The 14,338-nt window shown below is 43.5% G+C and overlaps 1 protein-coding gene across 3 annotated transcripts in view; it reads left to right on the top strand.

The window, feature by feature from the left end:
* The window catches only part of ACBD5 (acyl-CoA binding domain containing 5), a 46,181-nt gene that overhangs the window by 13,271 nt on the left and 18,572 nt on the right, over positions 1-14,338 (top strand). For 2 of the 3 annotated variants that reach the window (XM_073677556.1, XM_073677557.1), the window contains exons 5-6: positions 626-740; positions 850-882. In XM_073677556.1, coding sequence (XP_073533657.1) covers positions 626-740; positions 850-882 — 148 coding nt within the window. The remainder of the gene's footprint in view (positions 1-625; positions 741-849; positions 883-14,338) is intronic. The other variant, XM_073677558.1, reaches the window with a different exon arrangement.

The raw sequence follows: 14,338 nt of genomic DNA on the forward strand, positions 1-14,338 counted from the left end.
GCAGCTATCATTGTGTCCAACACAAAAGAGGCACTCAATGTTGAAGAGGATAGACCTAAAATCCAGCCTCCATTACCGTCTTGCTCTGCACCATGATAGTTTTTGAGATTGGTGGTGTGAGGTCAATGGAACTGGAGCTGGACGTCTGGCTTGTAGCCCAATGTCTTGCTACTGTGAGCAAACTGCTTGGCCTAAACGGCCTACCATGGCTGCAGCTTGTCTCGCATCGAGCTCATCTGGGACGTCATTGGTCTGCAATTGCAAAGGGAGCTGCCAGCAGCGGATCTTGATGAGTTACCCAAATGCATTCAATGCAGCAGAACATTCCTCAGACAACCATTAATAACCTCATTGATAGCAGCCAAGGCTGTAAGTGCAGGGATTTCTATGTGTGGTTCTCATACTTGATATTGAACAAATCGAGATGTTTTTGAAAACTGTATTTCAAATTTTTTTTTAGCATTTTCAAATCATTACCATGTCTATCTGTCCTGTGATTTCTGTAATTCCATAACTTTTCCTTCTTGATGTTGCAATTTCAATGTTGAAGAGTGTAAAAGCAAAGTAAAAAATAAAATCTTGAATCTTTATGTTGTTATGTGACATCTTGCCTTTTGGACACTAGATCCTTGAGTCAATGCCGATGACGGAAAAAGTGGAAGAATTACTCCACGTCATAGGTCCATTTTATGAAATAGTGGAAGACAAAAAACTTGGGCGAGGATCTGGTATCACTTCAGGTTGGCCAAACTCTTGTGTGTTTTTATAGAAAACTTTTAGTATATGATTCTCCTTCTTATCTATTTCCTCCAATCAAAACTTTCTGCTCTTTTCCTTTTCGCACGCCAGTACGACTGGACAAAGTTACTAAGTCTTTAGAAGGTATGAAGGAAAATTCCCTTTCTTTTTTTTTTTTTTTTTTTGCTACACCTAAAAAAAAGTCTTAAAATGTTAGAGCATGCAGCAACTATTCTGTCTGTACCTTTTTAGAGAGGGAAACCCAGTATATGGTTACTGTGGGATAGAGAAGATTTTTACTAGTTCTTCTGTATTAAAATGCATGTTCAGCATTATGGTAGTTTTATAGTGAGAAGTTGCATTCAAAGTTTTGCACGCTTCAGACCTGAAATTTTCTAGCCTTCCATGCTGTCACGGGTGTGTCAGGTGTGACAGACAGTCGTGCTGGATCCGGCTATAGAAGGTCTCTGCGCTTGGCATTGCAGACACCTTCTTGATCCTCTCATCTCTGTAGTATGGTTATATCCTTCCTTTAGGACCCAGCAGCGACCTCCACCTTCTGCTGCTGATTGACACACCTTTGCTGGGTAGTTAAAAACTCTCAGTTTCTCCAAAGAGTCGCCGGTGATAGTTCTATGTACCTCTGTGCAGGCGTGGCGCACTAGCAGTCAGTTTCTTCTTTGGTGCCCTTGGAGGACAGTTGACGTTATCTCTCTGGTGTCTGCTCAAGCTAAGTTAATCCCCTTTGCTTGTTTACCTTGTTGTCTTTAGTTTGTAGTGGGGTCTGACCAGTGCTCACCCTGTCCCCTTCCTATCTAGGGCCAAACTCTAGGGACATTCAGGGATTAGGTTCCTGCTCGGCAATAGATGTGGAACCTAAATAAGGACGATAGAGTAGTCAGGGTGATATTAGATCTGCCTAGGGGTCTCCACTTCCACTTTCCCTAGTTGGTGGGCTCCCTTCCCCTCTTCCCGTCGTTGTGCACTTGGTCTTTCCCTCACCTTGCGTGACACATGCTGGCTGAATGTCTGTATGGAGCTTTTTTTTGTAAATTTCATGCTGGAAAGTTAAAGGGGTGTTCCAGTTTATAAATATCTATTCACGCATAGGTTGTGGGTCTCCTATCCCATAAGCATATAAAACTGTTGAATTTGGATCAGTACACACCTGGCTTATCCGCACTCCAAACTGTGAAAATCAGATGTCTAAAACTGGCCCCAGCTGTCAGTTTCACACTGATCTAACAACACCTATGCCTTGGATAAGTGATAATTTGTCTAAACTGGAATACCCCTTTAAATTTCCGTCATGCAAATAAACAGAGGTGCCTCTGTAAAGACGTTAAGCCAGCTGGGAGATTTCAGCTCTGAAGCCTATGGAACTACTAGTAGTGGGTTAGGTGATCATAGCACTATGTCTTCATATTGGTGAATGTCCAGCAACTTGTAGGTAAAAATGCTTGTCCAAAACTGCATTATAGAAGCTCAGTTAGACTATGTGCCCACGATGCAGAAATGCTCCAGATTTTTTCCTGAGCGTTTCTGCATCTCCCTGGCAGAAAAAACACATGCGGATTGTACATGCGGATTGTACATGCGGATTGTACATGCGTTTTCCTGCCAGGGACATGTGGAAGTGAAGCGTTCTTCACTTGCATTTCCGCATGCGGGTTGACAAGCGCTTTCCAAGCGATTTTAGCATCACTTTGACAGTGCTTGTCAACTTGGTCACACTGTATAAATCCATGCAAATGGCATGGATCTATATAGTGTGACCAAGTTAATAGTTGAAAAAGAGATTAAAAATGGTAAACAAAAAAACCCCATTATACTCACCTTCTGATGGCCCCCGGTCTTTTCTCCGCTGCGTCCGGTCTTCCCGGTGTCTCGCGATGGTCTGAAAGGACCTGCCATGACGTCATTTAGTCATGTGACAGGTCACATGACCGCCGACATCAGCGGTCGCGTGACCCGTCATATGACGAAATGACGTCATGGCAGGTCCTTTTAGACCATTGCGAGCCGTAGAAGAGATCGGATGCTGCAGAGAAAAGACCGGGGGCCATCAGAAGGTGAGTATAATGTATTTTTTTTATTTTAATTCTTTTTTTTTTTACAGGTACTATGGTACCCGGGTCTGGATGAGAGTCTCCTCTTCTCCAGACCCGGGTACCATCCGCACATTGAATCGCTTAATATCCGGATGTGCACATGTAGTCATGCGGATATTAAGCGATTCAATGCAAGTCAATGGCGGCGAAAACGCCGCGTTTACGCAAAATAATTGGTAGTGCTTTATTTTTTTCCGCAGTGATAATCCGCAGCGGAAATTTCCGCAGCATGTGCAAAGCACATGCGGATTATCATTGGGGACCATGGCAGACCTTCTACCATGCGTTTTTTAAGCGTTTCTGCAGCGGAAATGCCGCTGCGGAAATGCTTAAACGCATAGTGGGCACACAGCCTTAAGCTGTTAGCGGTGTGTCTGACAACAAGCTTGCTGACTGTTTCCAGTAACAACCAGCGGAATTATGAAAGGAGCTCTGGACAGTGAAAAAGGCTGTAACTCATGACTAATGCATATGTGTTGTTTCCCTACACACTTTACTGTTGGACATTGCACATTGTAAGGGCGCAGTCAGACGTCCATATAAATTGGATCGAGATCGGATCGCAATGTACGAACTGGCCAGTGGCTCTACCAACCCGAGCGTGACAGCTACATTTATTTTTATGCAGCTGTCATGCTCTGGTCGGGAGAGCCACTGGTCAGTCCGTACATTGCGGTCCGATCTATGCAGCTGTCATGCTCGGGTCGGGAGAGCCGCTGGCCAGTCCGTACATTGCTATCTGATCTCTGCAGCTGTCATGCTCGGGTCGGGAGAGCCGCCGGCCAGTCCGTACGTTGCGGTCTGATCTCTGCAGCTGTCATGCTCTGGTCGGGAGGGCCGCCGGCCAGTCCGTACATTGCGGTCCGATCTGTGCAGCTGTCATGCTCGGGTCAGGAGAGCCGCTGGCCAGTCCGTGCATTGCTGTCTGATCTCTGCAGCTGTCATGCTCGGGTCGGGAGAGCCGCTGGCCAGTCCGTACATTGCTGTCCGATCTCTGCAGCTGTCATGCTCGGGTCGGGAGAGCCGCTGGCCAGTCCGTACGTTGCGATCTGATTTCTGCAGCTGTCATGCTCTGGTCGGGAGAGCCGCCGGCCAGTCCGTACGTTGCGGTCTGATCTCTGCAGCTGTCATGCTCGGGTCGGGAGAGCCGCCGGCCAGTCCGTACATTGCGGTCCGATCTGTGCAGCTGTCATGCTCTGGTCGGGAGAGCCGCCGGCCAGTCCGTACATTGCGATCCGATCTCTGTCCAATTTATACGGCCGTCTGACTGCGCCCTTACAATGTCCAATCCAATAGTATTGCTAAAAGCGGCAGACTGTTTAGGGACACCCTGGAATGAATTGTAATGCCCATTTGTAGATTGGCTAATTTCCAGGAGGAATAACAGAGGGACAGCACAATGCAAAATTCTTTAAAAAAAAAAAAAAAAAAAAAAAAGAGCCAGGATTGAAATTAGAAAAAAATCTAGGTCATCTTTAACAATAGCTTGGAAAAACTTCCAGGGTGTGGAATATATATAGATCTATACTATTATGGAGTGATATAGAGAGCAGCATTTTATTACACTTGTACATTTTATGCCCTGTCATGAGGTTGCATGTATCTGTTACTACTATTATGGTCTTTTTTTTATTCTTTTGTGTCTTTTGTGCAGTTTCTCCCCTTTCTTTGCTCTTCCTATTGTACATGGAGCTGTGGTGTAGTCTGGAGCTCGGGGTACATTTCCACGCTCGCTGGCTGAGCCGTTCTTGGCGGTGACACACAATACTCTATTTAGTTAATCCACCAAATCAGTGCAAAATGTTTTCTGTTTTGCAACTTGGGATATCAAAGGTCACTGTGTCGCAGGTTTAATAACCCCACGTGCCCTGCAGTTGGAGGGAAATGTTTTTTTTTGTCACTTACAGGGAGCGGATGGTGATTTATCCTTTAGAGAATCTGCCCGTAGCACCTATTACTCCAGCAGATCTTTCATTCTGGACATGGGCGCTTTAGAGGCCATTATATAGGAGGACGGATAACACACGAGCTCTAATGTTGGTAATTTATCAGCGCATTGATTTGTCTGAATACCGGAGAACTGTCTGCACTGTGGTCGGCAAAAAAGAGCACTTCAAGATCCAACTTCTGCCGATGCCGCACATTTATGCATTATGGTGGTGCTTTATAACCCTGCGTCCTTCCTCTACATTATCCTAATTGTTAGCCGGGATGTATATCTGCTCACAAATTACCTATAAGAGCCTGGAAGGAAAAGTCCACTCATTGTTTGCGGCATTCATAAACTCGTAAACCTTTAAAGAGGTAGTGCAGTTTAATAAAGTTAGCCTTAAAGGGGGGTATCCAGGACTAAGGTGTCAGATCAGTAGGGGTCCAACACAAAGGCACCACCACCACTGATTATCCGTTATCTGCTCCGGCGGCGGTTGGACGTAAATGATATATGGAGTTGGAATGGCGCTGCTTAGTGGCCGCTCCTGGGAAGCTGCAGCTCTTTTCCTAGTCAAGTGATTGGGAGCTGATTTGCAGGACCCAGCCGCGGCAACTACACAATGTATGGAGCTTGCCATGCTGCTGCTTCCAATGTATTTATGTGGGACCCCTACCGATCTGACATTGATAACCTATCTCACAGAAAGGTCATGAATATATTTTGCTCAGACAACCCATTAAGGCTTTTTTTCCAGTTGGACAACCCCTTTTAATAATAATAATAATAATAATAATAATAATAATAATAGTAATAATAATAATGGAAAAAATGATTATTGAAGGAATATTGAGAGTAAATTTTGGGTTTTATGGACATATATATATATATATATATATATATATATATATATATATATATATATATATATATATATATGTGTGTGTGTCAGAAGGGAGGTATGTGTCACTGAGGCTCAGTCATGTGAAAACATGCGAGTTCTCCTGCACAAGTAGGTGCAGAGAGGGTTAATAGAACCACATTTATACAAGGGAATGTTTTTAGTGGATAACGAAAGTGCAGGGCGGGACGTTATCCACCATCTCTCCCAGTTAGGGAGTGTCTGGGCTTTAAATAGCCTGCCCTGACACTCAGGTGTGTTCAGTACCTGGGGAAACTTTGCTCCAGGAAGGAGCTAGCACGTGCTGTGCTGAACCTGTGTGTGGCTAATTGTGAGTGGCCAGACCTTGGCCGAGATACGGACTGTGCTGCAAGTTTTGTATTTTGTTTTGTCTCTTTAGCCGAATGGGCTGTGTTTTCTTTTTGGACTCCAGGGTAGTTTATGACTGCTAAATAAACTACCCCCAAAATTTAAAGAGACAGTATCCCGTGTTTTATCTCCGCATACAGCCGAGCTTGTCACTATACCTCAATATATATTAGTACAAAGATAGGGAAACCTATATCAAGGCAGTGCCAATGTGTTGTGTAAGGCAATAATGTGATACTACGCTATATGTAGAAAAGTATTGGGACACAATCCACACTTCTTAATTGTTGAATTCAGGTTTCCCTTCCGGCCCCTCGCCTTCCCCCCGGTGTATAACAACCAGCTCCCCCCACAACCCCCCGGAGTACAACATCCGGCCCCCGGAGTACATCATCCGGCACCACCCTCCCTCGGTTGGATCATGACTTTTCTTCCCTCCTAAATCTTCCCCCATCATTTGTGAGTGAGATTATTAAGATGTGGGAGGAACCAAAGCAACTCAGCCATGAAGTTGAGGCCACATAATGTTACAGAGCAGGGGACCGAGTGCTGATGAGCAGAGGGCAGAATAGTCACCAACGCTCTTCTGACTCCATAACTGCAGAGTCTAGACCTCCTCTGGTATTAACATCAGCACAAACACTTCGCCCCCGGTGGGAGCTTCATGGCTGAGCAGTTGCATGCAGCCTTACATCACCAAGCACAATGCCAAGCGTCTGATGTAGTGGTGTAAAGCCGCCACCTCTGGACTCTGGAGCAGTGGAAACGTATTCTGTGGTGTGACAGTTCACGCTTATAGAAGTCTGATGGATGAGTTTGCCTCCACATTGTGGTAACAGTTTGGGGGAAGTACTTTTCTATTTCCCATGACTGTTCCCAGTGCACAAAGCAAGGTCCATAAAGGCATGGTGGGGGGGGAGTTTGGTCTGGAAGAACAGGACCGGCCGCACAGAGTCCTGACCTCAGGCCCATCAAATGCCTTTGCGATTAACTGGATTGTGAGCGCGGCTTCTCTTCCAACATCAGTATATGACCCCACAAATGCTCTTCTCAACTAGTGGGAAAAAATTCCCACAGACACCTCCAAAATCTCATAGAAATCCTTCCCAGAAGAGTGGAAACTATTATAGTGGCAAAGAGCCCAACTCCATATTAATGTCTATGGACTCATAATGGGAGGTTATAAAATCTCCTGCAGGTGTAATGTGTAGGTGTCCCCATTCTTTTGTCCATACAGTCTATGTTGCCACATTGCTTACACAAGAAAAGTCACATTATAGGCTATATGCTACGACAGTTGTAGCAGATATAATCAGGTAGCTTCTTAGTCACTTTTAAAAGGGCATCTGTCAACAAGTTTTTGCTACCCCAGCATCATGATCTAGGGGCAGTGACACTGATTCCAGCGATGAGCAAAAAAGGGAAATCTCCAGCGTAGGATAAGGTTAAAACATAGTCATTTATTAAATCCAAGAAATACAAGCAGCATCACATATATCGGCTCCAGTGAGGAATTACATCAGTCAAATTGACGCGTTTCAACTCAGACGAGTCTTATTCATGATCATGAATAAGACTTGTCTGAGTTGAAATGCGTCGATTTGGATTTAATAAATGACTATGTTTTAACCTTATCCTACACTGGAGATTTCCCCTTTTTTCTCTTCATTGCACCAACCCGAGCCAGGGCGACTCCCTGCGAGGATCTCTGGATAGAGGATTTGCGGACTGCATACCGGTGAGTTGACTCTCCCCCTCTTTCCTTCCCTGTTTTCATGATTCCAGCAATGTGTCACTTACTAGGCTTCTTTCTGCAGTTTTGATTAAAATCTGTTTATCTGCTGCAGATCTCTAAATGCTGAGCTCTGTATAGCCCCTCCCACACCACTGATTGGCTGCTTTCTGTGTACACTGCTGCCAGTCAGTGGTGGGGGCGGGGTTAGATCATCATTCAGCTAGGCCAAGTAGTCCTCCTACTAATAAAAGAATGATTTTTATCAAAACTACAGCAAGCAGTCCAGTAAGTGACACATCATTGGAATCTGTGTCTCTTCCCCTACATATCGTTTGGTTCAGATTGGGCTGCAGAAACCTGGTTAAAATGCCCTCTAAGGACCTAACTACTAGGGTGTCAGTTATTACAGATCAGGGGGGTGGCCTCCTCTCTTACATGGTAAACCAGCTGGCCACCATAGTGGCTTTGTATTAGTGTACAGGCTTTCTGGGTCTAAAACACCATGGACCTTTTCACATGAGCACTAGTGATGATCGAGCATGCTCGTTGCTCGAGATTTACGAGCATGCTCCGGCAAGTACCTATTATCTTCAGCATGCTCGGGGGTTAAGTTTTCAGCGTGCTCGGGTGTTAAGTTTTAGTCGCTCCCTGAACATGATTTGCGACTGTTTGACAGCTTTAATACATGTGAGGAATGCCTGTTTTTCCAGCATTCCTCACATATATTAAAGCTGTCAAACAAATCATGTTCAAGGAGCGACGAAAACGTAACCCCTGAGCACGCTGAAGATAATAGGTACTCGCAGGAGCATGCTCGTAAATCTCGAGCAACGATCATGCTCGATCATCACTAATAAGCACGTTAATGTGGGCCTTCACTGTCTGTACTTGCATCTGATCCTGCAACCCAGTGCACTAACATAGGGCTGAGATGCAGTTCTCAGGCCCGGCCAAACATACGGACTAGATGTTTCACCTGGTTACACCATTAGAGGGGATCTATCATCAGAGAATGGGCTATTAAATCAGGTTCTTTAAGGGTATATTCACACATTGCGTTTTTGCTTGCTTAGTTTTTTATGCAAATTTATGTAAATTAAAAGCTGCTTTTACAGTACCAGCATGCACACACAATGTTTTTTTCTTGACTGAATTGGAAAACTGTTGCGTTTTTCAAAACTGCAGCATGTCACTTCTTTCAGCATTTTTGTAGCGTTTTTCATAGAAAGCAATGAGTAAGTGCAAAACCCCACAGAAATGCAGGTATCAGGTTTTGCTGTGTTTTTAGTGAAAAAAAAAAAGCAGGTGCAGCAGAATGTGAAACCCATTTATTTTTTTGTGATTTTTCCCATGTTTAAACCATAATGTTTTGGTATTGACACCTGAGAGGACAGTTAGGATTAAGTTTAATTAAATTAGTGATGGCTTGCAGAGTAAATATTGGCCGACCAAGGTGTGAGATTGAACAATGCCTGAGCAACTCAATGGCCGACCAAAGTGAGAAAGTAAACAGTGTCCTACAAACTCAATGCTCTGCCAATGTCTTAGGTAAACTATTCCCGAAACTATTCACCTCCCTCCACTGTTACATTTGTAATATATATATATTTTTTCATGAACATACAGGTGCTTCTCACAAAATTAGAAAATCATCAAAAAGTTAATGTATTTCAGTTCTTCAATGCAAAAAGTGAAACTCATATATTGTATAGAGTCATCACAAACAGAGTGATCTATTTCAAGTGTTTATTTGTGTTAATGTTGATGATTATGGCTTACAGCCAATGAAAACACAAAAATCATTACAGTGGGTACGGAAAGTATTCTGACCCCTTTAAATTTTTCACTCTTTGTTTCATTGCAGCCATTTGGTAAATTCTAAAAGGTTCATTTTTTTCTCATTAAAGTACACTCTGCACCTCCTCTTGACTGAAAAAAACAGAAATGTAGAAATTTTTGCAAAGTTATTAAAAAAGAAAAACTGAAGTATCACATGGTCATAAGTATTCAGACCCTTTGCTCAGTATTGAGTAGAAGCCCCCTTTTGAGCTAGTAGAGCAATGAGTCTTCTTGGGAATGATGCAACAAGTTTTTCACACCTGGATTTGGGGATCCTCTGCCATTCTTCCTTGCTGATCCTCTCCAGTTCCATCAGGTTGGATGGTGAACGTTGGTGGACAGCCATTTTCAGGTCACTCCAGAGATGTTCAATTGGGTTTAGGTCAGGGCTCTGGCTGGGCCAGTCAAGAATGGTCACAGAGTTGTTCTGAAGCCACTTCTTTGTTATTTTAGCTGTGTGCTTAGGGTCATTGTCTTGTTGGAAGGTGAACCTTTGGCCAAGTCTGAGGTCCAGAGCACTCTGGAAGAGGTTTTCATCCAGGATATCTCTGTACTTGGCCGCATTCATATTTCCTTCAATTGCAACCAGTCGTCCTGTCCCTGCAGCTGAAAAACACGCCCATAGCATGATGCTGCCACCACCATGTTTCACTGTTGGGATTGTATTGAGCAGGTGATGAGCAGTGCATGGTTTTCTCCACACATACCACTTAGAATTATCACCAAAAAGTTCTATCTTCATCTCATCAGACCAGAGAATCTTATTTCTCATAGTCTGGGAGTCCTTCATGTGTTTTTGAGCAAACTCTATGCAGGCTTTCATATGTCTTGCACTGAAGAGAGGCTTTCATTGGGCCACTCTGCCATAAAGGCCCGACTGGTGGAGGGCTGCAGTGATAGTTGACTTTGTGGAACTTTCTCCCATCTCCCTACTGCATCTCTGAAGCTCAGCCACATTGATCTTGGGGTTCTTCTTTACCTCTCTCACCAAGGCTCTTCTCCCACGATTGCTTATGTTTGGCTGGATGGCCAGGTCTAGAAAGACTTCGGTGGTCCCAAACTTCTTCCATTTAAGGATTATGGAGGCCACTGTGCTCTTAGGAACCTTGAGTAATGCAGAAATTCTTTTGTAACCTTGGCATGATCTGTGCCTTGCCACAATTCTGTCTCTGAGCTCCTTGGGCAGTTCCTTTGAGCTCATGATTCTCATTTGGTCTGACATGCACTGTGAGCTGTGAGGTCTTATATAGACAGATGTGTGCCTTTCCAAATCAAGTCCTATAAGTTTAATTAAACACAACTGGACTCCAATGAAGGAGTAGAACCATCTCAAGGGGGATCACAAGGAAATGGACAGCATGTGACTTAAATATGAGTGTCTGAGCAAAGGGTCTGAATACTTATGACCATGTGATATTTCAGTTTTTCTTTTTTAATAAATTTGCAAAAATTTCTACGTTTGTTTTTTTCAGTCAAGATGGGGTGCAGAGTGTACTTTAATGAGGAAAAAATGAACTTTTTAGATTTTACCAAATGGCTGCAATGAGACAAAGAGTGAAATATAAAGGGGTCTGAATACTTTCTGTACTCACTGTATCTCAGTAAATTAGAATACTTTATAATCACAACTTGAAAAATGTTTTTACAACCCGAAATGTTGGCCTACTGAAATGTACGTTCAGTAAATGCCCTCAATACTTGGTCGGGGCTCCTTTTGCATCAATGTGGCGTGGCATGGAGGCGATCAGCCTGTGGCACTGCTGAGGTGTTATGGAAGCCCAGGTTGCTTTGATAGCAGCCTTCAGCTCGTCTGCATTGTTGGGTCTGGTGTCTCTCATCTTCCTCTTGACAATACCTCGTAGATCCTCTATGGGGTTAAGGTCAGGCGAGTTTGCTGGCCAATCAAGCACAGTGATACTGTTGTGTAAACCAGGTATTTGTACTTTTGGGAGTGAGGACAGGGGCCAAGTCCTGCTGGAGAATGACATTTCCATCTCCAAAAAAGCTTGTCGGCAGAGGGAAGCATGAAGTGCTCTAAAATGTCCTGGTAGACGGCTGCGCTGACTTTGGTCTTGATAAATCATAGTGGACCTACACCAGCAGATGACATGGCTCCCCAAACCATCACTGACTGTGGAAACTTCACACTAGACCTCAAGCAGCTTGGATTGTGGCCTCTCCACTCTTCCTCCAGACTCTGGGACCTTGATTTCCAAATGAAAATTGGAACTCTGGGACCTTCTGGAGTGTCAATGACTGCCTTCTGGACATCTGTCAAATCAGCAGTCTTCCCCATGATTGTGGAGCCTACTGAAACAGACTAAGGGACCTTTTTAAACTCTTAGGAAGCCTTTGCAGGTGTTTTTTGTTAATTATTCTAATTTACTGAGATAATGACTTTTGTGCTTTCATTGGCTGTAAGCCATAATCATCAACATTAACAGAAATAAACACTTGAAATAGATCACTGTTTGTAATGACTCTATATAATATATGAGTTTCACTTCTTGGATTGAAGAACTGAAATAAATTAACTTTTTGGTGATATTCTAATTTAGTGAGCAGCACCTGTATGTCTTGCATTGGTGACCTGTGTTCATGCTCCTTTGATGGAAGCAAAGCTGAACTTTGGGATTCAGACAAACGCAGCAAAAAAATGGAGCAGAACCTGCTTTTAGTAAGCCACTTCTTTACTGCCAAGAGAGCAGGTTTTGCCTGCAGAAAAAAAATGCAGCACAAACGTAACGTGTGAACATAGCCTAAGAGAACTTGTCATCTGGATTTTATACCCCACTCTTGTTTCAGTGACTGGTCAGTCAGATACAGGAGGCGGGCAGCGAATAAGGAGAGCAGCAGGAGAGCTGTAAGTGCACTGCCCCGCCCACTGCACTTGCCCCTCATTAGCATACAACTTCATATATGGATTTCTCTAAAACAGCAAATCGGATTTTTACAAGAAAGGTGAGGTTTTAATTGGCATGAAAGCACCTTTCGAGTCATGCAGTTAGTTCGGGGTATAAAATCCTGATGGCAGGTTCTTTTTAATTTAAAAGATATCTTTTAAAAGAAAAATATCTGAAATTTTGCAATTTTCACACTTGCCATTAGGCCTAATATTAGTCTCACGCTTCCTGTTCAGTACAGAAGACTTTCCAGCAGTATCGCTATCATCACAGGTAGGAGTATAGTGAAAGGTGAGCTGTTCATGTTTAGTAGATACGTAGCACGAGCTGTGGGGAAAGCGCACACGATAGGGGAACCCTATTTAAGGAAGAGGAAAAATGAAAAAATATAATTGCTCACCTAGGGGATGTGTTGTGACATTCCACCTGCTGCTGTCTCGTGGCTGATAAGAAACCCCAGGTAAAAATGTCTAAAAAAAACACTTGAAAGACTGCGCTGATGGAAAAACAATCATATGCTGGAAGGAGGGACGATGAAGGCTCCTTTTATTATGACAACGCGTTTCAACTCCAAACCTGTAGATCGGTCGCCTGGTAAAGACGCCCGTTTGGAGTTGAAACGCGTTGTCACAATAAAAGGAGCCTTCATCGTCCCTCCTTGAAGAATATGATTCTTTTTAGACCAGTGCAGCCTTTCAAGTGTTTCTTTTTCCTTTTTTTGTTAGTATGTTTAGTAAATAACCCAGGATCCACCGTTCAAACCGGTGATGTCACAGCTCACCTCCACCCCCCTCCATGCACAATGACCTTTGCTCAGATCAGAGCGTGCACAGATAACGCTTATACACAAACAAATAGAGTCTGGCTGGAGTCAGTCTGTTGCTGCTAATGACCACGTGAAGGACAGGAAGTAAAAGTGTTATATTACACCTAGTGGCCAGTTTGAAAATTGCAGTTTTTTTTTTGTCCTATAAAGATGGTGATGTGGAAGATTAAAAAAAATAATTCATTTAACATAAAAAAACTAAACGATTTAATTAAAACAGATTGTATTCTTATGATACCTTTGCTTCAGAAGAGCAGTGGTGGTCCGTGTCCTGGAATGGCATTTAAAGGACCCGAAGCTAAGGGCTGGAAATGGGGAAGATTTGGCTTTCTTTGTGAATGGGGCTGTATTCTTAGTTTTTCTATGGTTTCTCACCGCTGGTCACTTATCTTCACTGCTGACCTTATTTTCTTGGCAAGCAAAGTTCAGTTTTTCCGTATTTGCATCCATGTCTCCAGCCGGCCTTAGACATTAGATAGGTGCCCTGCAAAAGTTTTCTGGCCTCAGTTCTAACAGCTGATCCTGCCATCCCTATGCAGATTTAGCTTGGGCACCTCTGGTGCCACTGACCCGGGGAAAGCATTAAAAGATCTGCCAAATAAATCAATATTTTTCTTGAGAGTGGACGTCCAGCTGGCACTTGTCCACAGCAGCCTCTCTGCAGACCCCAGGACGAGGCTTTCAGATGACTTTCGGCTAGCACAGAATAGACCCATGTATCGGAGAACATATGCTTAACATGCCCGGAAAAATAGTATTCAGGTTAATGCAAATATACTCATTCATTGATGATGGATAATTATGCTATTTTACATACTTTAGGTGAACTTATCTTTTGTTTTTCTTCTTGCAATCAGTAAATGAAGAGCTGGAGTGACGCAGGTTGCTGACCTCTTTTCTTAGACCATTGATGTTTCACTTCTGAAAAACTTGACTCAAAAATTTGCAACTATACTTTGTATGGCAGCTTTTCTTCTCTCTCAGGA

This window comes from Phyllobates terribilis, unplaced genomic scaffold (genome assembly GCF_046119375.1).
Source record: "Phyllobates terribilis strain yellow unplaced genomic scaffold, ASM4611937v1 Scaffold_4__5_contigs__length_816908805, whole genome shotgun sequence".
Lineage (NCBI taxonomy): Eukaryota > Metazoa > Chordata > Amphibia > Anura > Dendrobatidae > Phyllobates > Phyllobates terribilis.